The following is a 27777-nucleotide window of genomic DNA, read 5'->3' on the forward strand; positions in this document are numbered from 1 at the left end:
TCATCACAGGATGTCAGTTCTCTTCCATCAGGCCACGTGTGATTTCATATGTGCTCACCACCATGACTTTGCAGGTCACTAGCACCATCCTGTGGCCTTTGAAGAATAACAGCATTTACATTTTTGATCGTGTACATACATGATTATCATGTTCGTCCTAATGAGTTTGTATTACCATAATATTTTTGTTCAGTGATCATTATTGTGATATGTACTTTAACTTTTTTTTCATCGTAATGTTTTTATAGGTGTGAACTGTATGGGGGGTGGGGGGTCTGTAACATATCAGTTAGTTGCCCTTTATGTCAAACTACATCCTCTCAGCAACTAACATTCCATCTCATTAGAGCTACTCTTCAACATACCAACCCATGTAAAATGAATTGTAATATATTTGTCTTTTGCAGAACAACATTACCAATCAAGGCTATCTGTTTAAGTCGTACAGTTCAGATGTATGCATACTTGGGTCAACAGTGTCTGACAAAAAGGCATAATCCAAAAAAAGCTTTTGGGGAAAGAAAAGCCTTATTTTTGTTGTCTTTTGAGTAGTTGTCAGATGCCTCTGGGGATGTGAACTCTATTCACAATGCAAAGGACAACATGAAAATTTAGTTCAAGGGAAATACATTTGAAATATTCAAAAACTCGAGCTGAGATATTTCTGCCCTGAACTATGGAAAGATGCCATATGAAACCGAACATCAGGTATGTAAGAGGAGATACTGAGGAGGATATTATAAAGAAAACAAAGTAGGCTAAAGCTGAGTTAACACCGCTACAAAAGGTCAGATCTTTACCTTGTTGTGACAGATTCCATCTTGTGGCTGACCACAAAGGAGAAAACCTTTAGGCATTGATGCTTCACACTGATTTTTCTTTCTTTGTTCAGTCAGTCGGAAATGTGTGAGTTAAAGATCAGACCTCTTGTATGAGTGTAAAACCAGACATTGGTAGACATGGAGGCCTAAAATATGAGCCTTATTGACTAAATTATCATTCAGTCGGAAATGTGTGAATTGAAGATGAGACCTCTTGTATGAGTGTAAAAGTCGTGGTAGACATGAAGGTTTCAAATATGAGCCTTATTGACTAAATTACAGAAGGTGTATTATTAAATGACAGAGTGGATGTTTTGTATGTTTTTAGATTCAACTTCTGGTGTCAGAAGTGTGGAAATCAAAGGGAAGAGTTGTGTTAAATTTATAAGGATAAGGATAAAAGCCTAAAACATCAAGTCATTATTTCAGTTTGTTTCAGAACAAAACATGAACCCAAAGGTCATGACAGTGTCTCTTTCATACAGTGTGATCATCAACATCTTTGACTAACTCAAAGGCATACAGGATCAAACATTGAACTGATGAAACGTGTGCAAGGAAAAGTGCTCTGTAACTTCACTCAAAATGTGTTCCCTGCCACAAGTCTACAGTTCACCAGCAGGATAGACTGTTTGTTAAAGTAGAGTAGGCTGAAAAAGGGGAGTTTTCATATGAGGAGGACACATGTAAACCTCCAGAAGGTGAACCTCCACAATGTGAAAATGAAGAAAGTAGTGTCAAGATATCAAAGTATGTAAAAAATATTTTCTATCCACACTATGTACAGTTGTGTACTGTCAGCTATATTTGGCAAATTTCAGAATATAAAAAAGAGCAGTACAGTTAGATACTAGTTTGTATGTTCCAAGTTTTTATTTAAGTTTTTTTCCTTTTTTGTAAAAGCAGTGTCTACTATGCAAACTTGGCATTGGTTATCATGATAGAAGTCTATAACTATAGCTGTGCTTGTAAGTGCATTTTTATTTTCATGTTACTATCAGGGGTGATTTTATTTGATTAGTGCGGGGTAGTGTTGCTCCATTTTAGCTAATTCTGGCACGCTTCATGAATCTTGCTCAATCTTGCTGAATGCTTGCCACTCTATCTCCTCTAATTGTTTTCTGTACAAAGTGTAAGAAAGAATTTTTAAGACAATTAAATTATATTTATAAGCAACACTGAAAATGTGTAGTGCCTTTGGTGGCTTATTTCTTCTGTTTCATTTAATATGTTGCAGCCTATATGTTAAAGGGAAATAGTCAAACACAATTTGTAAACTATGAATTTGTTTTGCACTTCTTTGACTTTTATTTTCTGTGAAATTGACATTTACAGGTTCCAGACTCAATCATTTGTTGGATGTAGTACCCTAAAGGGGAGGAAATTGAAAAAGAAAATCCTTATGGTGTCACTGTTTAACATGCTGTGTGCTCTACAGTACCGGCGGATTGTAATGAGGAACACCACTTTTTTTTTAACAAAGAAAATATGGAGAACATGCCTTAACAGTAAGAGGCACTGCCAAGTGACTCATTAGTATGCACCTTGTTCAGCCACCACAAACTGTGCATCAGCCATATGGATGAGTGAAACACTTTATTGGGGGAACTTTCAACCTTTTACTGAATGAATAAAAACACTGCTTTCTCTCACAGACAACTACAGTAGGTACAGATTAAATAATGCACATCAACCAATAGGAAAGAAAGGGCATTTATAACACAACAAATCTGACACACCCAAACCTCCGATGCTGACAGTGCAACCCTTTATTTCAGTTGGCACAGACCAAAAAAGAAACTCACTGACCTTTATAGGAACGTTTATCAAGAGTGTTACAAGTGGATTACACAAGCTGGAAATTAATTGATTAGTTCTAATTGAGGGAAATCTCAACTGGCACTGCTGTGATGGCAGACCAGTGGAAGAACTAATGGCCTGCTGACTGTGGTGATTTTAGGTGTCCAGATTTACCTGGAGAGCCACATCATGCTGAGGCAGTAAGGCTGTTTAAGCTTCTTAATGCTTGACTTCCACTATGTGATAGTTTAAATTACTGGGAAAAGTTCCCTGACAGAAGCCAGATGATTTCTTTATGACAGCTGCAAACTGTTTATTATGGTGAATCAATTCTGTAAGTAGTTTAGGTGAGGCAACCTTATGTGATGTCCACAGTATTCTGGTGGTGTGATCAATTGGGGATAGCTGGGGGTGTTTGCCAGGTGCAGTCAGTTTTTCAAAATATTGTTTGACAGTTTCAAAGTGAAGCCTTCTGGTCCAGTTTGGGTGCAGCAACTACCAACAGCTGCATAAAACACACATACACAGTGACTGATGACACAAAAGTACTGAGGGTATTTTGTTTTTTTGATAGAAGTCCCCCATGACAAATGACTTTTGGTACTCCTAAACTAACACAGGCACAACTCCACACAGTTATAATAGATCACTACATCATCAAGAAAGACGTCAACACTACGGTTAGTGTACAACAGTTTCTGATTGCCTTGGCAGAGTTCCCTTCCTGTAATTGCTGTGGAAAGCCTACGGATGGCACCGTTGTGCTTAGAGCACTCCCTTATTGTAACGGTTTGATCTTTAATACAAGTTCTAATGGGACGCAAGGAAACAAAGAGGCCTTTTGAGCCTCAATCCAAAATGATTTGGACATAAACTTTATTTTTCACATATAGTCTTAAAGAGTTTGAGTTTTACATGGAAAATATGATTTTACAATTTTCATTACCAATCACAACTCAAAAATACAGGTATATCTTCTCTTCAGTGTCTAAAAACTTTACCAGCATAAACAGAACTTTTAAAGCATCAAAATACACTTTTTTTCCTGTCACATAGTGTCAGTCTTTGTAACCAAAAGCAATCAATTTATGAGTGACAACAATGTGTTCAGTCCAATTAAAACAAAGATAGTGGTGGGGTGACAGTGTTTTTGAAAGGAGGTGTCAAAGTGCAATTACAGATTGCCTTTAAGCACATCCTTTCTATACTATCAATCAGATCTATATCTACAGGTAGGTTAGCTTTCACAGAAAGCAGCGATATAGTTTTCCACTCACTGATCAGTAGCTTGTTTGTGTGACTCTGCAGCTACCGTGCCAAGTCAAACTCAATCTCTTTCTCCATGGCCCTTGGAGCATGTGGACAGGAGCCTATATCTGTTTTTAGAGTCCTCTCACTAGCTTGAAATTAAATTGTCTCATCTTCTCTGATATACAGAACAGGGCCTCACACGGCCTGATTGTTCTTTTAATTATTATCAATTTAGTCAAACACCTTAGTCCTGTCATAAATTTTCCAATGGGGAGTTGTGGGATTCTGGACTTTGTGATCCTGCAACGCCCACTTGATCTTCTTGCTTCCTGTCCCACCTCCTTTCCCCAGGAAAAAAGGTATTGGTCAGCCTGGACCAGAGCAAGCTTGATTGTTAGTGCCCTTTCTATGTGTGTAACACACACCTGGCAGTGCCTGTTCACAGCTTGATATCCTGTGATTCTGACATCTTGGCAAGTGTCTTTTTGACCCGCAGAGCTGTGAGGCGGGAGGCCGGGTTGTGAGCCCAACACTCTGTCATCAGCTTTCCCATCTGTCTCAAACACTGTGGAGACACACCATAATGTTAGGAAGGTCATCATTTTGTGTGTGTGTGTGTGTGTGTGTGTGTGTGTGTGTGTGTGTGTGTGTGTGTGTGTGTGTGTGTGTGTGTGTGTGTGTGTGTGTGTGTGTGTGTGAGTTGTGCATGCATATGTGTATATGTAGCATATCTCACCTCATCGCTGGTCCATCGATTGGGGAAGGATGGCCGTAGTCTCTTGATGCAGACCACCTCTCTCATGTCTTCATATGAAGGGTCTGTAGGGACCAAGTCATGGTATGGCAACTGGTACTCTTCAAGGATACCTATCAAAAATAATTTCATAATTGTGTGGTTCACATGTTGTTTGACAATGAAGGTGTTGATACATTTTGTCAATTTAGATCCCAAAAATGTTTTCAAAGTTTTCAAAACTGTACCAAATTGCCATAAATACATACAAAGTGTATTTTTATACCTCCTGACACACAACGCCGAGCAATCTCCCAGAGGATGAGGCCAAAACTGTACATGTCTGCCATTATGTATGACTGAAAATGACTTCTGTTCAGTGTCTCATCCAGAACCTCTGGAGGCATGTAGCGCTTTGTACCCACTCTGGTATTGGGAGGGATGTCTACCTCATTGGTGTCACTGCAGAATTAGAGATCAAAGTTATCTTTATAAATTGGAAACAAGTACTCAACTCCATAAGCTAAGCAAAGTGTTTGATCATTAAAAAATAGATTTAAATTAAAAAATAATGAAATATGAATATTTCAGAAAATAATGCAAGCATCTCTTTGTATGCTAAATAGCACTTGCTGTGCACACTCACCTGATGAACTTGACCGCCAGCCCTAGGTCAGCTATACAGCAGGTCCCATTTCGTTTCACCAGTATGTTTTTACTCTTCAGATCCCTGTGAGCAATAGCAGGTTTGCCCTGTGTGCCAAAGATCTCGGTGTGGAGGTGACAAAGGCCTGATACAGATGAGTAAGCCAGTCGCAGCATGGCTTTATTGTCTAGAGTGGTTGATTTGAGGTAGTCATACAGAGAGCCATTTTCATGGTAGTCAGTGATTAGGTAGAGTTGGGTCCAAGAGCCAGTTCCTTTAATATCTGCAGCTATAAAACCTATGGATGGAGTGGGGGTTGGGGGTGAAGGGTGAAGGGAGAAAGAATTTAATAGGGTTTCAGTGGACTCAAGGAGGCAGTCTAGTCTAACCCATGGTCTAATAGGTTCCCTTGTAGCTCTAGCTCAGGCAATTAAGGCAGATATAAATGACTACTTATGTCCTCAATGAAAACACTGAGATGCTAAATCAATTAAGCATAATCATAGAAGCAGAGCAGAACAGACAACTCTTATTTCTGCTGTGTGGTGAATATACAGGTCCCTGAAATTCTGTTTAATATTTAAACCTTTATCTAAATAACTAAAGCTCCTGGAATATTAAAAACCAACAGAGCCCCTGCTTTGAGAACGAGAAGTGAGAATGCATGTTGTGCTTAAGAGATGACAATTTCACTTAGTTTTAATTATACTGTATGGTACCACTGTTTAAAATTAATGTTGGGGAAAAAAAGTTACCCACCAAACAAATAATGTATAAAGTCTGAATATCAGCACACATATAACAATATCAGTAAACTTTTCACAAACATTTCTAGGTCATTTTAAACTTCAGTGTTTAACGCTCTTTTGAGAAGCTTTAGCACTGCCTGCACTGAATAGGGGTCTTTAAATTTGACAGTGTAGTTTTATGTGCTGCATCTGATACTGTTTTCCATGAAGCTGCCAGTTTTTCTCTTCTTATGAGACCTCAGTATCTTATTCTTGGAGTTTTTTTTCTCCAGTGGATTTGATATTATTATTTCAGATCTTCCATTCTTCAGTGTTCCATTCAAAATGAATCATATATTTTCAACTGTGGACTGCAGCAATATGCATTACAGCATTATTTTTTGCTTCTTATTTACTGACAAGTGATCTCTTGCCCCACTACTTAATTACTATGCATCTTGTTGCATTTAATTATGCAAACTTTGGTTTGCAGTCTGTTGTTGTCTTCTTTATAATTTGTTGTGGTGTATGTTCTCTTGGCTATAATTGATCTGTTTTGGCACAGTAGTGTGATGCAGCAGTGTGGTGCAGCATAGTTAAAAATGGACAAAGTCCAACTATGGTGTATTCTTAGTAAGTGTTATTTGCAGGGAGTATTTATTGTCATTTTGTTTATTTTTGCTACAATACCAATATATGAAATTTCTCTATGTATCATAATCATTGATTTTCTATACTACACTACACCATTTTTCCATTGTGTAGGATTACTGTTACTATGAATAATCAAACAAATTATGTCAACTGACTTCAAATCTCAGTTAGAAATTTGGTTTAATGCAATGCAGCACAAAGAGTACAGTAAAGAGTATGGATTGATTTTAAAGAACGTAGAAAATTAGGGAAACAACCAGAGCAGCAGATAAGCATGTACAGACAGACACAGACCCAGATAGTTTGGCTTTGCACAATGTTACATGTGAGAGGCAGGCAGGCAGTGTGACACCAAACCCAAAAGAAAGAAACTAGTCTTACCCAGTATGTTCTCATGTCTCATCAGGACGGTCTGGTAGATCTCAGTCTCTCTGAACCAACTGGCCTCCTCAGTGGTGAAGAAAACTTTCACAGCCACCTTTTCTCCCCTCCATCTGCCCATCCACACCTCTCCATACCTCCCCTTGCCTATCTGCTTCACCATCTGAATCTGCTTGGCTATCGTTCTTTGCACCTGAGGAAGAACAAAAAGTGGGAAAAGGTTAAGTGCCGTCTTTCTAGATGAACTATTCAGATCCTGACCTATGTCTGTCTTGCAATTTGGGTATCTCACCAATAGAGGGAGCCCTGAGCCTGAGCCAGAGCTTTGCGACTGCTCTATCAAGTCCTTCAGAGATTCTCCAGGGGGAATGTAAGTCTCATCCTGCTCCAGGCCAATACTGTATCGAGGACGAGACACTTGGCGCTTGTATCTGTAAAACCACATAATTTTTCGACATACCTTCTTACGCAAGAAAAGTACCATAAACAAATGGGAATACAAATATGCACTGACGTGAACATTATAATTGTAGGTGTGTGAGTGACTCTGGGTTTATGTATGATTGTTTAATAGTTATATGTAATTACCTGAAGTAGCAGAGGACAATAATAACAGTCAGTATAATGCTGCACACTGTGACTGAGATCAACAAGGCCATGTGGTGGATCTTTCCATCTACATAGACTGGAGATGGAGTAAAAGCATGGAAAAAAAGAAAGGATAGAAAGATGGAAATACAGAGAGGAGGATATGAAGAGACAAGAAGAAATGTCAGTAAGCAAGAAAAACTAAATCCCAAAACACATGTTTCTTCTCCATGTACATTTCTGTCAATTATCCACTATAATATGAAGGTATGTGCATCAACTGGACATTCTCAAGGAAAATGCATGAAATAATTGTGTGTTTAATAAACGTAAGCTGAAACAGAGGACGAAAAAAAAAGGATCAAAAACTCTGATATCCCCAACAGGAAAAAATAAATACATGGGAAGGGAAAAGAAAATTATACCAAGAAATCTGTCATCCTTTCAAGTCACTTGAAAGAACCGGTGTACAGTAAATCAAGTACAAATCATATCTCACTCATCAATTTTTCATTTTCTTCTGGCACACAGTCCTTTCCCTCAACAGCCAGAGGAAGCCCTCAGTCTAGTCGATGAATTCTCTTCCTGATCCCCTATGATAGGGTTTCAGATTGATGACTCTGCCCTCAGTGTCTACTGGGGCTTGTGATTTCCCGGGGAATCTAGGCTTACTGTCCCACATCCACAAAAAGACTCTCACACACACATAGAGTATAGTATTGTACACAGCAGAGACCTCAGTATCCTCTTGACACTCGGCAGCTTTGGCTAGCTCAATGTGGGGAAATTTGACGGTATCTTCCACTGTCTCCCCAGCTTTAGTCGTCTTTGACTATGTGACAATGTCATGATCTCTCTATCTCTGATTCCTGTGTGCTCTAACACCATCAGTCACAGTTCTTGGTCCTGTCTGTATCGCTGTCACTGCTGCACTGTAACTGTCACCTGCCAACTAGTGTACACACAGCTCTTTATAATTGCTTCTGTGTTTCATTGGAGAAAAAGAGACGAGAGTATAGTGATAAGAGTATAGATAGAGGTACTTACGAGGTGGCTTGAGTGGTGGCAATGTAGGATGCAGGTTTTTGTTACAGTAATCTTGGTCTGTACAGCATTCTAGTGATCTCCTTTGACGTGAGCTCCATGTGTCCTGCAACACAGAAAAGTGTTTTTCCTCACTCCTTTCCGTTTCATGCTTTCTGTTTCAAGATATGAATTTAATCGGCAGAGATAATCAACTTTCAGTAATTGAGAAGTAATTTAAGCTATTTATAAAGTTAAATATTTAAACGCAACACAATCATGAGGATGTGCTACTAAATAACAAAGAAGTTAATCAACAATGAAAATAACTGCATGTTGCTACATTGAATTTATTTTTTTATTTTTTAATTCATATGAAGAGGTGCAAACAAATACAATCAGATCTAAATGTTCTGCCTTATCATCTTAACTTGTTAAACTCAACATTTTGTAAAGATCTCAGATGGATGGCACACATGAGATGGTCATACAAGATAGGTGGGGGATAATTAGATTGTAATGGTGCAGTGATCTACTCACCCTGCACTGAAATTCTGATCCAACCTGCCCCAGGCAACCTGCAGTCTGGACTGGTACCCCTCCCTCTTCCTCCACCATGGTAAAACAGTAGCCATCCGTCCTGGAAAACAAGATTCAGCAACAGTAAGTAAATCAACCAATAACATAATTTCATGGTAACACGTGCATGTACCAGTATTGTGTTCAGACGTAGTTGCGGTTATTATTTGAGACATTAGGAGGGTTTAGATGGAGGGCAGCAACCTAATATTTTTTGAGTACCTTACAGCTTACCTGCATGTATTATTGGTTGAATCATCTGGGCAGTGGTGATAGCAGTGACACCACAGTAGTCTTTGCGAGGATGAAGCAGGAGATGCACTGCCTCTTGTCTCCTTCCCACTCTCCACTGCCTCCTTACTAGATGCTCTTAGCAGCATACTGTCCAATATATTGCCTACAAAGTATAGAGAAGGTGAAAACAGGAGACATTTAGCTGTGAGATATGGGAAAAACAAGCATGAATTATACATAATGCATTTTTACAGAGTAAAGCACACAGTGCTGACACGGGTCAAGGACTGCATTAGTGGTGCCATCAAATGTGTGGACTCTACTAGAAGATGTTTAGGATACAAAAGGAAAGGAAGGGGATATATATATGGCATATATATATATATATATATATATATATATATAGTGTGTGTGTGTGTGTGTGTGTGTGTGTGTGTGTGTGTGTGTGTGTGTGTGTGTGTGTGTGTGTGTGTGTGTGTGTGTGTGTAGAGACATGCTCCAACATATGGAAGAAAGAATAGCCTTTGAACTAGATTAAGCTGACAATTCATGCTGTGCTGCTACACATGACATACTCTACTTATTGCTCACATAGAGAACGCAAACAATACTCCCAGCCCTTTGCCTCTTTTTGTTATGATCCCCTGCTTATATGCTACCACATTTGTTGCTACTGCTATTCATCATGAGCAAGCTTTTGTTACTGTAATGTGTGCTACTCCAGGCTGTTTTATTCATTCCTTGCAGATTTCGTTGTGGTCGATGCCTTGGTTTCTACAGGTGCTAATTTTTGCACTTATGCATACTGATGTCATCTACGCATGTACATTATTTGCATTTATTTTGTATTAACTGTCTTCTTGGCACATGTATAATGATGGTTTTATATGTTATTTAATCCAGATCTGCTACCGTGACTCCTTTTTGCTGTTCGTATTGCATCTGATAAGCTCAACATCCACCTGCAGATCTGTATTTTTTAGTTTAGTTTAGTTTCCCTGCAGCAGAAGTTTAATTCCCCAATGTCTGCTGTACCAGTGTTTCCTTGCAGGGAGTGATAACATCAGATTCAAGACAGCAAAAAAAACAACTCTGTACATACTCTGTAATCACATCATAAATAATGAGTGACAATTCCAAATGAGTTGTCAAACTGAACTGACGCATACTGTAGTGAGAAAGATACTTGAAACCACTATCAGACTGAACAAAAATTGACAAAAGTAACGCTCAGAAACAAAAAAAAGCAACATATACAGTAGAAAAAAGAAAAACAAACTTTAAGCTTGAACACCTGATACTGTGCAATATGTTCACTCACAGCAGATGTTTTTTTACTCTAACAACTGATACAGTTCTTAAGAACTAGAACGAAGCTGTTGTATTCCCTACTTATCCTATTTCAAAAGGGCACCTGTTTGTCACTTGAGGGGGGGAAAAAGGATCACGGAAGTGTCTTTCCTTCATGGCTTTTAAGATTTTCATTCATTCCAGCATGATCATTGAGACCAGATGCTTAACAGCTGCAAGCAGAGATGGTCCAAAATAAGCATGAGTCCTTCCTCTCTGAAATAAACTACTAGCAGATACAGAATTTGCCCTATTACTCCACTTTCAACCTCTTGTTCTATAGTTCAGCCTCTCCCATTTGAATGAGAACCAGCAAATCCTTCTACAAAATAGCTGAATAGGCACAGTCATGACATAGAATTGAAATATCTACTTTCATTTCTCTGTGCAAATGTTTACTGTCTTCATTTTGTTATATGCCAGAAACAAATGAACATGTTTCAAGCTAAGAGAAAATAGAGATTTTACATTTTACAGAAATGGTTGTCACTGTATATGGTCAAAATTACATAAAATGACAACATTTACTGAGCAGTGGGAAACTCCAACTACTGGCCACGTGGGTGTTTAGTTGTACTTATTGGGGGCTCTAAAGCTGGATTGTCCTCAGGGGTTGAGGTTCTTAATAGTCTTTGTAAAAAATGTGTGAAGTGTAGATGCCAGTATATGATGTCATATACTGGCCCGTACCCTCAAACCCCTGGATACTGTGTATCACAGTTCTCTTATAACATGTGACAATCTGTCTATCTTTAAGTAGGGTTCCTGCTAATCTACTGCAACGTATCTAGCTGTGCAACAACAAGTGGGCTAGCAAAATTAAAACACTGAACCTTTAAGGCTAATGTGACCTGGTAGTGATGCAGCAGTGCGGCCACTTTTAAACTACAACTCTGACAACTCTGGGTTTTTTTTTCTTTCTTTTTCTCCATGTCTTTTACTCACATTGCTCAATACATTGTGTCAGTTCTTAGTGCCACAATCTTAATAACTGCATATACAATTTAGCCTATCCTTTTCTTTAAAGCGTGCTATCCTATTTAACAGTTATTCTATTTTATGTGTGTGTATGTGAGTGTGTGTTGAGCAAAGTGAATGGAAACAGTTTTATTTTATGAGATACAGCGAATGTCGTTGTATGTGAACATACAATGACAATAGATGCATTCATTCAGAATCTGTAGAGAGCCTCACCTCCGAAAAACTACTTTTTAAGAAAGGAAACTTCGAAATGCTTATACTTTCAGGGTGACTATGTAGGTGATATCTTCTCTTTCATCTGAGCAAGGCTGTCTTTAACAAAACATCAAAGAACTAGAGATATACCTCACTGATAGACTGGAACATACAGACACACACATTACTACACAAATGTGCCAAAAAAATGTATGTGCGTGTTCCCTTACGTCTTTCTGTTTGCCTTGATTTATTTCACTGTTACTGATATTTTATCTGCTTTGTTGTGTTGCACTTGTATTATTTGATGTTCATGAATATGTAGTCACAAAGAGTTACCACTTGAAGTGATGTTGACTATAGTGACTACAGTTAAAAGAAAAGTAAGTCTTAAAGTAAAACATAACTCAAAGATAGAATACTGTGTTTGCCAGTTATATTCTTATCTAATGCTACAAGGTTTTTCCTATGTGTTACAATCCAGGAGAAAATGCAGTTTAATGGAAGAAGTGGTGGAGCTCATTCACCTCGATTATGTCGACTGTGATACATTTTCACACAGATCTGGTGGGGTGCCAGCTCTAGAGCCATAACTTTAGTCAGCATGTCCAGTGCGGCTCTAGTGGCACAGTAGACAGCATGGTCTCTGAGTAAATGTGAGTATGCACACAATTGAGAAACACCCTGATGTGATTTGACATTGATTTCTAGCACTAGCACTAAGTCTGTCTTTCTTTATGATGGACATATGTGCAGTGTTAAATAGACCCAGTATCGTATGTAGTCTTTCCTCATCAGACAAAAACATATAATAAACATGCATTACTATAGAGAAACTTCATAAAATGTTGTCTTTATGTTTTTTTTATTTGCACATGGGATACTATCAAAATAAAAAATAAAAAATAAAAATAAAAATAAATGAATAAAATTAAAATAAAAAAACTTTAGCAAATTCTTTCAAACAAACACTTCCCTTTGTAAATGTCTCTCTTGTACACACTGATAATGTGTTGACAATACCAAAAGAGAGGGACGGTAGGGTTTAAAGGGGTCACATTAACAATTGACCAATTTTAGAGAAAGGGAGCGAGGAAGAGTAGGAGGGGGAGAAGAAAGGGGGATTAACAAACGAGAAGTGACAGAGCTGCAGGGAACTGGTGGGCAGTTTAGCAGCACACAGAGGGGACAGAGCAGAGGCCACTGGCCTTTTCCACCCTTTCTCTCACTCTCTCCCCCTTCCCTCCCATCACTTACTCCATCCTACTCCCTAATGCTCACTCACTTTGTGTCCCACTCACTGCCACTCACTGGTACCTCTCACGCCCCCCTTTTTCATCTCGGTATATCTCTTTCTTTAGCCCTCCTCTGCCCCTCTCCTGCTTATCAGCCTTAAATAAAAGTTTTCTTTCCCCATTTCAACCATATCTCATTATTTTATTTTTCACCACTTACTCACACAGCCTCTCAATCTTCTTTTCTGTTTTCTCATCTTCCACTTCCTTTGGCCCTTCCTCTCTATGTGAGTCCCGTGGATAGTCATGTGATGTGCTGCTGTGCTGTTGACAAAACACAAAGCCTTTCCCGTCCACCTTACACCTGGGATCCCTGGCTACTGCTCTTTATGTGTGTGTGGATGTGTGTGTGTGTGTGTGTGTGTGTGTGCATGTGTGTGTGTGTGTGTGTGTGAGAGAGAGACAAAAAGTGGGAGAGATATAAACAGGCAGAAAGCCGCAGCCTAGCAGAATGTTGTTTAATTCATTAATGGCAAAAGGGAAAACTTAAAAAAAAAAAAACACACATGGAATTTTAAGTAAAAATGATCAACCCAAGATTTATTGGATTATCTGTGATAAATCAGGAATCATTACTGGGTTCCATGTAACAAAATGTATGCCATAGAAGACTTGTTTGTTATCAGCTAGCTATTTGTGTATTTAAAACTGTAGCAACCATACAATTCCCCCAGTCACATTACAAAACAAAAACATTATTTACATCTTTCCAGTATGCTGAGATACTTTAGCATTACCAGGCTAAGGCCCATATATTCTGACATTTCATAATGTAATATCAGTGGAATTGCTTTATCTTACAACTGTCACAATAGCTACCTTACGGCTCCCCGCTATCTCCTGACTCTTTGGAAATGTCAGGCATGCGTATGAGTCATCTGTGGTAATCTAACTATGTATCTCTTTGTATCTCTATCTCTTATCATGTTATCTTGAATCAGTATTACACTACTTGGGATTTGTTGTTGTTCTTGATTTTTTTCCTTATTTGTCATATTTCTCTTTCTATTTCTGACCAGCGGATGCTTTGGATACAGAGATTGATGAGTGTTTCATTGGTCCTGAGGGTAATAAGCTGTTTTTCTATGAGCGTGTCCCATCTGTGTGTGGGAGGGAGAATGACTAGGGTCATATATTTTGCTGTTTGAGAAAGCGGGAAGGCTTTGACCATGCATGTTCTTCAAATCTTATCTCAGAAAAACATTAATGGAACTAGCACATACTGTCCATTGATTGTGGCTGGTGAGAAGAATAAGTGTTCCATAGAAACAGACAGCTTTTCATCTAAAATGTATTCAGACCTTGGATTGATGAGAGGGGCCAGGGACAGTAAATAAGAAGTATAAGAAAATATTGTCCCCTGGCCTGGTTTTGTCTGTTAAGTGCAACCCCTTTGCACTGACCAGTGGGGCTCAAGTCCAAACTACACTAAGTGCCACTGATGTCAAAACATACTGCAAGTTAAGCAATATATGCACGCTGAAACTGGCAGAATTTCCAGGTGCTTCAGAAACACAATCATTGTTTCACGTTCTTTCACTAAAATGGCCTTTCAGATACCATTATGAGCTTTCAGGTCTCCCCTATAGGCTTTTCAGTCTTGATGGCAGGATATAGGGGCCACTGTCAACACGCAATTAACAACCGTGGCCTCATGAACCCCCAAAAGCTAAAAGGCCTCTTTTCAACAGATGCCGCTTTGTACAAACTGAAACAAAAAAAAATGAAAGAAAGAACGAAAGAAAGAAGACGACAGATATTTCGATAGACAAAGGGGATAGAAATGAGTGAGAGGGATATTGTGCATGAGATAGCAAGATGAAGAGGGGAGATTCAGAGGGAGATAGACAGAGTTAGACACACAGAGGGGAAACAGAGGGAGAGAGAACATATTCATTAGTCATCTTGGCCGTGTCAAACAAGGCCTACCAGAAAAGCCCTTTCACCGAGCCCATGTAAACACTGCCTGCCTCCCCCTTCCACTTAAGACACACTCATTTGACAACACTGCCACCCCCCACCCCACTCCCACCCCCTCCTCTTTCCTCCCTTCTCTTCTAAGTAGTAGTTCATCTTCCTGGTGTTTGACAGTGTCGTCTGTGCATCAGAAGAAACATGGAAGGTGAAAGGTTTTTGTTTTTTTTCCTCCTGCTCTTTCTCTCCCTCTCTGAAGTTTTTGCCTTTCTCTCCACTTCCATGTGCTTTCAGTGCCTATTCTTATCTCCACATTCTTCTTCATGTCAATGTTGAGATGAGCTGAGCCATCCCACATGTACAGGAATGTCTTAATGAACCCCATTTTGTAAACTAGTGGATGGATGCTGGGAAGCTGACTTGTCTGTCTTACTGTTTTGGCTAAACTTGAGTCCTTGTTGAACCAAAAGTTCAAGGTTTGGAATTAAAATGAGTCCTGAGTAAGTCCTGAGTCCTGTAAACTCTCTCGGTTTTCTTATCTTAATGGCTATGTCTTATCCTGATAAGTCATTGAACAAATTATAGTCCATATAGTATACCACCATTATTCTGATTGTGGTAGCAGGATTACTGCTCATAAACCACAGCTGATCAAATTATATCCTCTAATATTTGAAGGAGAAATATCAGGCTGGATCACTTACACTTCATGTCAAACTTGGATTCAGGGATTGTGCTTACTGACACTTGTATTAAAGCAAAATAATGATTCTTCGATTCTTCTTTTTCAGTCTCTAGCTTAAAGGCACACAATCTCAGCAACGGAGCTGTGGTCTGCTGTATACACTGGTGCCTTGAGGGAAGTTATGCATCATTACTCCTCCACCCCTTTTCCTTACAGCTTTCAAAAAGAAGCCGATTCTGCTCTTGTTCTCTTTCTTTTCTCTTTACCATTTTACAAAACTTTGCTTCTTTCTTCTCCCACATTTTAACACCTCTTTATCCATTCACTCTCCTAAATCTATCAGATGAATTCTAAATGAGATTGCTACTAAAAGAGCACAAGTAGCTACAAAACATGGGGACATTGAACACTGGTTTTCATATGAGAAGCAACATGGCAATTGCCAATGAAATTACTTTTTTATTGTTCAGTATTAAAAAACATTAGGATGATTAACACGAACGGAAAACGCTAGAAAAAAACAAGCTCTCCAAAGTGAATAGTGACTGACCACAAAGCATCCAAACACAAAAGAGGAAAGTGGTGCCATGCGGCATACACAGAAAAAAATAAAATAAAAAGTTTTTCTTTGATAACTACCTATTTTAAAATCTTGTTATAGATGCATTCAGTTCTTCTGTTCTCCAGCACAACATCATCAACAGCTCTTTAAACATTCCTTCATTATGTCACACTGATCACTGATGAATGATGCGGTAATGAACCAGTGCCAGTCTTTGGTAATGCAGCTGTCATCTGCCAGCTTTATGCTGGGACCAGTGGTGTGTGTGTGTGTGTGTGTCCTCTTTTATGGGATGAGTGACAGGTACACAAGGGTTCCGGAACTCTGAGTTCATTCCAGAAGGCCCTCAGCATCCCCTCAGTGGAATACAAGGAAATGATGAAACGGTCCTTTAAGGAGGTGTGAGAGAGCAAAGCAAAGAATAGAGAGGAAGGAGACCAGCTGGTCTCTCAATCAAAAGCTCCTATGCTCCTTCTCATGGCCATCTGTGGGCTCCTTCTCATCACAAAACATCCCACATCAACTTCCATGTACAGCAGGCATACTACTGGATAGCTGGGCTGTAGCTGTTTACTGTATGTACTTCCAAAGCCTGAAGTTCAAATCTGGCTCATAAACTACTTAAACTACATCCTGACCACCTGAAACTGATCTACCATATAGATACAATAAAAATAAATGTCACAGCCACTAGAGTTAGACAATGTAATGAAGAGACTTTGCTACAGCACATTTACCATTGCCAGCATACTATAAGTCAGTGAGAGAAACTTCAGTATGGCAACAAAATTTTTGAAAATTCCAGAATTTTTGATTTATACAATCCATCAATACAGCAATATAAAATCACATATGCTGTGATGGCAGATTATATCCATACCACCAGCCTCTAGTAAGACCCTATTAAAAAAATCTACATCCAAATCAGGTACATTGAGGCATTTTATTAAACTGTAACTATGAGAATGACTGGCTGACAAAAATATTTACTCAGAGTTCAAAATTGTATAGTTAAACAGAGTTCATGCTCTTCAGAATTTATACAAAGAAGATAACGTTTTCCTAAATGTCTTTTCAAATAACTCCTTTGGAAGACTAATGAAGCTACAAGAAGCATTGAGATCTCCTACAGATCCCTCAAAGCAGCTGCTCTTTATTCCATCAGACAGATGTGTGTGCCACAAAGGAATGCTTTTCCATATGCAAGAGCATATACAGAGTTACACTGCATGACACAATATCAATTTATCAGAGCAATCAGAGAAAACATGCACTATTGCAACACATGATATTCAGAACAGGTAATACTGTACATCTTTAGACTAAGAGAAATATCATCTTAACAAACATGTCAAAAAGAAAAACAAAGAAGAGGCGTCCCCCAGACATACTGTGAATACCCTCTGGATTCATTAAATTTGCTCTAAAATAGCAAAAAACAAATAACCCAAACTTAAATAATGATAGTCTCTGATCTCCACACACAAACACACAACAGCTGCGTGAACCGCAGCAACTGTAGCAGTTACTGATATAAAATGAACTTTTGATGAACTTTAGCCAATTAGTTCCATCAGTGGTTTCTGTCAGTCTCCCACTGTCAAGTGTTTGTTCCTTGTGTGTGTGTGTGTGTGTGTGTGTGTGTGTGTGTGTGTGTCCTACAACTTTTTTCCAAATGTAACCAAATAAGACATTACATCCACAGCCTTAAACATGTGGGTCCTATGCAAACTCATATTCCCTAAAACACCTTAAACTGAGTGTGTGTGATCCACTGATGCAGATATGAAATATTTCCTGTTTGAGTTGTCTACTGCTTGATTGAAGTTTATGTTTTGCACCTGCAGTCTATAAGATCTTGACAAGGGATTCCCTTGATGGCAAAAGGACAAAGCCTCTATATATCCCCTGACCAAAACATATTGCCATAACCCTGAACTCATTAGTAGGGCTAAACATTATATCATTACAGACTTATATAGTCTATGTTCTGTTTTTGTCACAGAATACAACATAGAGTATGACGCAAACCTATCGTAGAGAAATAAGCAGCACTGAATTTCAATGCACACAGCCACAGTCTATTCAAACTTGGCAGCTATTTTTATCATATTGGATATGCTATTCCCGTGATATCATCATGTGACACATTGTTCCATCATGGTGGTATGCAAAAATCATGGTGATAAACAATGGCCACACACTCGCCAAGTCGGTAGTTGGCCATGGCAAATATAACAACCCAAGTTTAGAATTAAAGGAACGTGACACTTGCACCCACACTGTGCATATAACAGAGCAATTAAAAACACTCAAACAAGCTAAAGGTAAGATAGGAAAAGGAGAGTGACATAAGTATAGTAGGGATACTGTATTTTTGGTAGATGCAATCTTTCGCTGCTGGAAACCGTTTGTGTTCATATGCGTTTTTGTGCACACACATAAAGCAAGCAGAGAACACAAAGATGAGAGAAGTTAAACCACAAGGACGTAAACACAATCATATTACCAAGCAGTTTTCAGTCATGTATAGTATCTTTGTAGTGAGGTACAGGAATCTTCTCACCATCACACAATCTCTCCATCTCTTGTCTTTATTTACCTTCTACACTCAACAGTAAGATCCTATGCAAAACAATGAACATACACATTGTTGTTGTATCCTAAAACCTGGTTGTTGTTTTATAATTAGGGTTAGAAATAATCAAGTTTTATTTCTGTACTCAAATGAACATTATATGATCTGCTCATCTCTTGGTAAACACAGTATGTCAGCAGACAAACACATACTAGCTGAAGGATCGCCCCACTTGAAATACCCATCCACTGCATGATTTCTTAAACTAAATACTCACACAGACTTTAAATACACAGCACAACCACAGACAACAACAAGAAGGACAAGGAAAAGTTTAATGTGTAAAGAAAAGAGTAAGTGTAGCAATGTAGAGAAGGAAGATGTATACATTTATGTCATCCAGAAGTTGAAGGTTAGCAAAAGTCACAAACTGATTGAAATTAGACACTAAAAATTGCAACACGAGTTTGGCATTTCTAATAACCTTCTTGATGTGTGATGTGCTGCTAGGTTCTAATATCCAGCCCACAAGTTTCACTTTGTTCAATTGGTTTGAACACAAATAGCTTGATTATAGTGAATGCTCAGATTAATTGAAATTGCTCAGATTTAGTTTATTCAAGTTGTTTACAGTAACCTGGGTCAAGCTGCTCTAATACTTGCAGTTATTTCTGGAATGACGTGTGGTAGCACACATGCCTACAATAACAGAAAGTGCATAATGTGAAGTGAGTTTGTTTATATTTTCTGACCTTGGTGAATTACAAAGCGCCTTGACACAAGCTCTTTTATTTGTGGTTTTACTTGCAATAACAAAGTTGTGACCCTATTGTTTTTACAACCTTCACGTCACACTATCTGGAGGAGAAAAGAAAACTCTTGATGCAAGGAGAAAAATCTGCAAGACCAAATATCATGTTCAGTTGCCTGTGACTTTGAACTTAGATATCCTAAATATATGAAAACTTTCAAAGGTATATTGTCAAGACTGCAGTGGAAAATAACCCACTGAAATCACTAAAATGCAACTAAGTAAAGTGTTATTTGGGAAAATAACTGTGAAGTTACATCTTCCAGTCATTCTGATCTAATCAAATTAGTGCTCACTAAAAGTAGATGTGCATACACCACTGCTTCACACCCTGCGATTTCAATTCATTTCATCTACAGCCTCCATTTAAAGTTATGTAAATGTAGAATGTTTATTTGCTCAATATGTGTTCATTTTCATTTAAATGTTGTGTATCTCAGGATCTGCCACAAGGCTCAAGAGCTCAGAGTCAAGTCTTGTATCAAGCTTGTGCACAATTTGTTCTGGAGCATCACGGCAACAGGGACACATTGTCAAACACAAACATGTGTTATTGTTGCAATAAATGGTTTAAAAACTTTGACAAGACTATCCAGGCTGGATTCATATCACAGAAATGCAGTTTCAAAAATGCATAACTAAACACACATAAACATTCACACACAAAGAGTGTAATAAGATACCGCAAACAATGATTTCTCTTTCAGGACACATCTAGCCCTGGACAGGGTCAATCAAAACATCTATTTGTTGTCAAGCAAAACCACGCATTTGCACGTCATTCACACTGTAGCACACAAATCCAATAATTTTCATACAAAAGTAAAAGCCACTGACCATAATCGATAGGGCTGCATGATAAATGAACAAAATCTGAATTTGAGATGTCCGACACTGAGAATGAAATTTCAAATTTGTAAGTACCTTGCTGTGTGCCTGTAGGGTTTGGGTGTGTTAGTGTATGCATAGGTTAAGTGTGTGTTTGTGAGTGAGGCTGATGGTGTTAACATTACAGCTGCCATGTGTTTATTTCTCAGTGTTCTGGTCTGTGGCGTCTCAGTCATCTCCAGAGGCTTCAACAGCCACTTTCCAAACCATTCACAGCCTGTATGTGTGTTTGTGTATACAGTATGTGTGCGCTGTGGGTGGATATTAATGTATTCCCTATTAATGTGTGGGAAATGTGTAAAGTGAGGACATTAGTGTGTGTTCGTGTGACATGTGTAACACGAACAGATGACAGCATTCTGTACGTGTAATCAGTAAGCGAGGTCCTGGCTTTCAGTTGTGTGTTTGTGTAAGTGTGTTTACAGTTGTATGCGTCCCACTGTCTCCTCCATGTGATTAGTTTCCCATTAACTAAGTCACATATCACCCATCACTGGCTCCAGGCCTCCTCTGTACTATCTCACTGGACAAACATGCTGTCAGCTAGTCCCGGCGTTCACACACACATATACACAAGCACACACATTCAACATCCACTCCCATCTGGACACCCATCGTATGATGATTGTCTCTATTGCAAAGCCATTTGGTTAAAAGTGGGCATCCTGACATCCACAAATGACCTTAAATTACAGCCCGTAATACATTCTTTTTTCACTGCTACATTTGCAGTAGCAGATTCTTTCTTTCCGTCTCTGTTTTCTTCACTCTCTTTCTTCACTTTTCCTTCCTGTGACTGGAAGAGAGCACAGGTAATGGGGTTACCATGTAATCATAAGGTAATCATGAGGTGATTTATTTTAGGTCAACACAAAACATGACAGCATCTTTTAATAAGCCACTAAAACCAATCCTGGCATGAAAATGTTTCACCACTAAATCAAAAAGGATGACTTAAGGGTAAAATAAAAAAAAAAAAACCCAAAGGAAAAGGGAGGAGATGCATTCAAATCCTGACTGAGTAACCTTTTTCTTGAAAAAATGCACTTGCTGTGTTTTGAAATATACAAGCAAATGTATACTTTTCAGTCCTATTCCTGACATATCCTCCTATCTGCTCTTTTTCAAACCTATCCACTATATTGTCCATATATATATACATATATATGTCCATTTTGACTGAATATGCACCAAGTCACACAGCAAAAACAAGTAATCTTAACACTCTCCCAGTGCTTCCACACGTCCCTATCCAAAAAATTGTTCCAGGGGCAGAGAGGAGGTGGAGGAGGGAGTATTATGAGGGGAGTGCGAGTGCATGGAAAACCCTAAGCCCTTATAGTCCCAGCGCAGTGTGGCTGTGACAGACAGCTTTGCACTGCTCCACTTCACCTGTTATCTGTCTATCACCATATTGTGTTGTGTTTTTCTGTACTGTGCTCCCACAATCAGATTATCAAAACTCTGCTTCACAACAATAACCACAGCAACTTTACCGTTCAAAATCACATTTTAGGTATGACTACTGAACTTAAATCATCTCAAATACTACATTCCCCCGACGACTACTGTACAATACTATTAAGTAGCACAATAAAACTGACCGCAAACTGTTCCAAAGCACAACATGGAATGAAATTGACCTTGACAATATATGTTCATCTAAGTCCCAGTTTTCTAGTAAAAGTTTGCAATATTTGCTGACACTGTGGGCTGATATCCTGGCCTCTGTACCCAGGTACATAAATAATAATAATAAAAACGTACAAACATATTTCTTTGACTTCACCGAATCAATTTCCTTTGCCGTAAAAATTACAAACATTTCAAATGCAAATACTTTACTGCTTTTCCATATTAAAATATGTATTTAAAAATGTTCTATATTAGAATAAGTCTCATTCCCTCTCCCTCTCTCTCACACACACACACACACACACACACACACACACACACACACACACACACACACACACACACACACACACACACACACATACATATAACTTCCTCTGCTCCAGCTGTGTCTTAAGAAGTCAGGGCCAGACCGGTAATCTAACTGGGATAGAAGTTACTGGATCTGTATCCATTACAGGATGTTATACCCCTCAGTCCAAAACTCTCCTCACTTCCCCTTACCTTCCACCTTATAGAGGTCATATCAAGGGGACATTTTTTCTGAAACACTCAAAATATGAGCCAAGTATCAAACATGGCATATCAGGGACTCATATTCTTGTTATGCTTTGTCACTGAACCCATATATCCTCAACTGCTGCCACCATATTAGCCTTTTGGGTCTGCCTTTTTAACCCTGGGCCATTCAGAGACTCCCTGGGTAGACTATGGTTTGTGGCCCCAGCTGTGTTGAAAAAATAAAAAAGGTTAAATCTAAGGTGTGAGTTTTCTTCAGGACATCAACAATTTGTTTTCAATGACCGGCAGCAACACCTTACCTCTCTGTTTCAGCTTTACAGCCATCAAGATCAGTAGTTCTAATGAGGTATCTGTTTCCACCAAGAGATCTCAACACATGCTGTCAGGAAGCTTTTAGACTGAGAAGCAGAAAGAGCTACATGCAGTTTGGTACAGTGAGTCAGTTCTCATGCCTTCTGTTTCTTATTCAAAAGTCTACAAAATTCAAAATTTTTTCATGAGCATAATAGTTTTGTTGACGACTTCCTGAAAATTAAGTCTACCTGAACCCTGTTTGTTTTCTGCAATTCTTGCTTATCATTTTCATACCTGAATGGAGCTTAATGCTTTTGATCTTTGATGAGATGCATCCATTTCAGCATGGGTGACAATGTCTATCACCTGAACAGCATATTGATTTTCTAGAAAACTAGTATCTGACACCAGGTTTAAACTGACATTAAAAGTAAAGAGACATAGAGTACATTTTGTCTCTATCACACCCTGTGAACGCAGTTTTGAGTAAAAAAAAGTTCTTGTGTAAAGAAAACAACAACTCAGTAAAACCTGAAATCATCAAGCAGGTGTTCAGTGACACACATAAATAAAGAGAGAGAGAGAGACAGAGAGAGAGAGAGAGAGAGAGAGAGAGAGAGAGAGAGAGAGAGAGAGAGAGAGAGAGAGAGAGAGAGAGAGAGAGAGAGAGAGAGAGAAGAGAGAGAATCATGCAGCACTCAGATTTTGTCAACAACATAATGAAAAGTAAGAACAGATCATTAAGAAATACGAGTTGAGGAGTGGTACAGCATATTCTCAGTACTTGGAGATCACAGTGTCAAACAACAATATTTGTTAAGCAATTATTTTGGCTAAATCCATAGTAGGTGTTTTATACTGTTAAAACAAAACCTAAAATTCTGAAGAGAGCAAAAGAGTCTCATTAGCAGGCAGTGACAAAAGCAAAGCAACTGGCAGAGCTTTGACTGTGAAAACTGATACAGCAGTGCTTATTTCCACCAAGGACAATGAAATGTAAGCTATCACGCTCACTCCTCACTTCCCAGAACTCACATTGAAGGCTGCAGCCTGGCGTAGGTGGAAGGTCACAGAAGATCTGTGTGTGTGTGTGTGTGTGTGTGTGTGTGTGTGTGTGTGTGTGTATGTGTAGGTGGGGGGAGATGCACACTTATATTTCTCCTTGAGGAATAATGAACACATTGCCCTTTATTCGTTTGCTGCAGAGACAATTGGCGAGACATGCTGCAGGGCAAACTGTGACCTTCATGCAGACACAACACTGTAACTGTTTACCGCCTGTCTAAACCCTTCAATGACTCCAGTTCACCTGTGGCTATAGGACCAAGAAACACTAGCTAATCAAGTCTAGACTATCACTCAGTCTATCAATCATCCTTGTGCTATTTCAGAGAGGGAATTGGTAAGAAGTAAGAAGAAAGATGGAGAGAATACAGTGAGTGAGGTGCAGATAGTCTGAATAAAAATCTCTCTCTCTCTTTACCTTCTCCATCAGTTTTTCAGAAAACAAATATTTGCCTGTTGAGTCACAGCTGAATCTATTACCAGGACAATCAATCATCTATATGTCAACCTATGAATGAGCCTGTTACTGGTCCAATCAATCATTGATGTGTGAGGGTGTTGGCATTAAAGCCGCTGGCAAAACGCTTTTTGAATACAGTTTCGACAACTTGGAAGGCTCAGGCACACCTGATTCAACTTTAACGAACAGGTTGAAGTTCAATCAGGTGATAGACAAAAATTTTGGCTGAGAAATAAAATGACAAACTTATTGGGTTTGTTTGTCAAATTTACAATGTGGGCATTTTGCTGAAGCCAACGCTGATGCCTTAACACAGTAACTAAAAAAAGAAAAAAAAAAGTTGACTATTTATTTTTACAATTTGGAAATTTAGGTGATGTTCCAGGAAGTTCGAAACACTGCAACAGTCTTATAGGTAAGAATAATCTACCTTTTTAATTATTTTTTAACCTATACAGACTTTGCTGTGAGAAATAGAAGAACAGGCAGGTTATATGAGTGAAGGCTGAAAAAATGTATGATGATTTCGAGTGTCAGATCTATGCAATATCAGGGACAGGCGATTGGTTTTATTGACCTCGGGGTGGAGCACTGATGTTACAATGGTGTTACCACTGCATCTTGGACATCCTAACACCTGATACCAAATCAAAACCACTGCACCTTATGGAGATTCTATCTACTGTATGTCCCGCATGCACCACTTAATTAATGCAGCAATACAAGGAGTACTAGTACTTTTATCCATAAAGATGAATCAGGGGGAAATAAATACACTCTCTAAAACAGGTCTGTAAAGGTTTTTCCAAGTCATGGTATAACCAGAAGAGCTAATCCACAGCCAACTGGAATTGCTTTGGTCCCAGAAATGAGGAGGGCTTTTGGGATGAGAAGCAAAGGATCTTCAAGATTCCAAAGCAAGTCCAGTTACACTTGGATTATCCATTCTGGATTTTTCTGAAATTATATAAACTCAGTAATAATATTGTGAATGACTTAACACAAACAAGAAAAAAACTTCGTTGAGGTCCAGTTTTATGTCAGATTTCACATATGTCTTCTTCTTTGGCAACTGTTCTGAGGCTTCTTGGACAGAGCAGTGTGTGTTGCCATGAATCTAAAACATTCACACGATTTTTATGTCCGTGTCCATGTGTATGTTCATGTGCACAGTGCAAATGACTCAGATATTCATGGCATTTAGACTCTTATTTCTTGCCAGGCTTGGTTTTAATGATAAAACAGCATTTGCAAGCAAAGAGATTAACCAAAAGGAGGGGGTGTTCAGCATGGACTCCATAGGAAAGCAAACTCAACCACTGACAATGACAGGAAAGATGGATGAGAAAGAGGGGACGACATGCAACCAAAGGTCACAGGACGACCTCAGCACATAACACACAGTATGAGGTATGAGCCTCTCCTGGCTTAACTTCAGGACTCCCGGGTGAAACAATCTCTGATGACTTTAAATAGACCAACAATAAAAGGAGAAAAGAAAAATATGCACAGACACCATCATTCATAAGAAACACTGTCCAAGCCTGTAAATTCCTTCAATACTGATTTTTTCTGAATCAGTGATTGTGTTGCTGTGCCATATAAGCAGGAAAAACAACAGAAGCGGAGTATTGAACCTTAACATAACATAACAGACTATTAAATCTGACACGTTCTCCCTCCAACACCTCGCCAATCACACTCCAGATACCAAACATGGTCACAGACAAAGCGGCTGATGCGACTAACGGTAACAATGTCAGTCCATGACAATATAACTATCTGCATATCTGAGAAAATCAGCAAGCACAAAATATGTAACCTAATACCAGAGCAACTTTATGTGAAAATGTGAAATTGACAGAGTGATCAGAAAATCAATACATTTGTAATTTTAAATAATTATTCAAACAAATACAGTCTCCAAATATGTTGACATGTGTTTTTATAGTCTTGCTTAATACTTTTAAGAGATTTTTTATTGTACATATTGATATGAAACATAATTTATTTGCCCTATAATTATGTTTTTGAAATGACTTGATGTCTCAAATTCACTGTTATCAGTCCAACAAAAAACAAAACACAGATCCAAAACCCTATAAATGAAAAAAAAAGAAAGAAAAGAAAATGATCCTACATTTGCTGCTTGGATGCTGACATATAACATTAATCATGAACGATTATTGAAGGTAAAACAACCACAGACATGTAGCATCCGCTCTACAACATTTAGACGCTGATTCCTAAAAGTCAGTCATCACAAATTGCTTACAGACTGTAGACACTGCATGGCAGAAATGAGATTTAAGCTTGCAACTTTTAAAAGTATCATACATGTAGCCACAAGGTGTACAAATAGGGAAAAGATTGAGAAGTGAAACACAAAAACACACACACACACAAAAACAACACGCTGACTCTCAAAAAGCAAACTTTTAAGGTGTAAAAGAGAAACTTGATGAACTTCAGCAGAGCAACTTCAGAGCAAGCTAAGTAAAAACAGCAACGAGGTTGAGGGCAGAAGTGAGTGGAAAAAGTTTGTAGTAACTCACCGTATGCTTGTGATTGCAGAGAGAACAGTCCAAGCAACAGCAGAGGACTCTGGCTCCAGAAACAGAGAGAGAGACAGCGCGTCAGCCTTTCTCCCTGCACTGGCATGGTAGAGTCTGCCGCTCAGCTCCTCTCTTCTCCTCTCTTCTGTACAATCCAACACAACAGGATCCGCCACTCACACACTGCCTTTCGCTCTTTGTGTGTGTATGTACCAGAGAGAGGGAGAGAGAGAGAGAGAGAGAGAGAGAGAGAGAGAGAGAGAGAGAGAGAGAGAGAGAGATGAGAGAGAGAGAGAGAGAGGAGAGAGAGAGAGAGAGAGACAGGAGAGAGACAGAGAGAGACAGAGAGAGAGAGAGAGAGAGGGAGAGAGAGGGAGAGAGAGAGAGAGGCAGGACCGGGCAAGCTCCTGTATGTGTGTGTGCATCCACCGCAACGTGAGAAAGCACCACACCACACAAGACACACCAGTAGTGGCAGCAGCAGTTGGCAGTTGATTGTCCTCCAACCTGACAGTAGCAGCCCAGCTGAGAGAGAGAGACAGAGAGAAG

The 27777-nt window shown here is 38.9% G+C and overlaps 1 protein-coding gene across 1 annotated transcript; it reads right to left on the reverse strand.

Annotated features, from left to right (window-relative positions):
• Nucleotides 1-2314: 2314 nt before the first annotated feature.
• Nucleotides 2315-27359, reverse strand: bmpr1ba (bone morphogenetic protein receptor, type IBa). The gene is made up of 11 exons (XM_062417589.1): nucleotides 27229-27359; nucleotides 9439-9601; nucleotides 9166-9265; nucleotides 8650-8752; nucleotides 7603-7699; nucleotides 7307-7445; nucleotides 7015-7207; nucleotides 5252-5549; nucleotides 4892-5067; nucleotides 4609-4739; nucleotides 2315-4437 (listed from the first exon to the last, which is right to left on the reverse strand). The coding sequence occupies exons 1-11, from the start codon at nucleotides 27332-27334 to the stop codon at nucleotides 4312-4314; spliced, it is 1632 nt and encodes a 543-aa protein (XP_062273573.1). The 5' UTR covers nucleotides 27335-27359; the 3' UTR covers nucleotides 2315-4311.
• Nucleotides 27360-27777: the final 418 nt, after the last annotated feature.

Source organism: Scomber scombrus, chromosome 4 (assembly GCF_963691925.1).
Source record: "Scomber scombrus chromosome 4, fScoSco1.1, whole genome shotgun sequence".
Taxonomy (NCBI): Eukaryota; Metazoa; Chordata; class Actinopteri; order Scombriformes; family Scombridae; genus Scomber; species Scomber scombrus.

Bases quoted from the DNA above. Each gene is read 5' to 3' on its own strand.
- bmpr1ba (XM_062417589.1), bottom strand. From the start codon at position 27,334: ATGCCAGTGCAGGGAGAAAGGCTGACGCGCTGTCTCTCTCTCTGTTTC. The intron at 9,266-9,438 runs GTAAGCTGTAAG...CTTGTTTTCCAG, and splicing joins TCAACCAATAATACATGCAG to GACGGATGGCTACTGTTTTA. The intron at 7,446-7,602 runs GTAATTACATAT...GTGGTTTTACAG, and splicing joins ATTGTCCTCTGCTACTTCAG to ATACAAGCGCCAAGTGTCTC.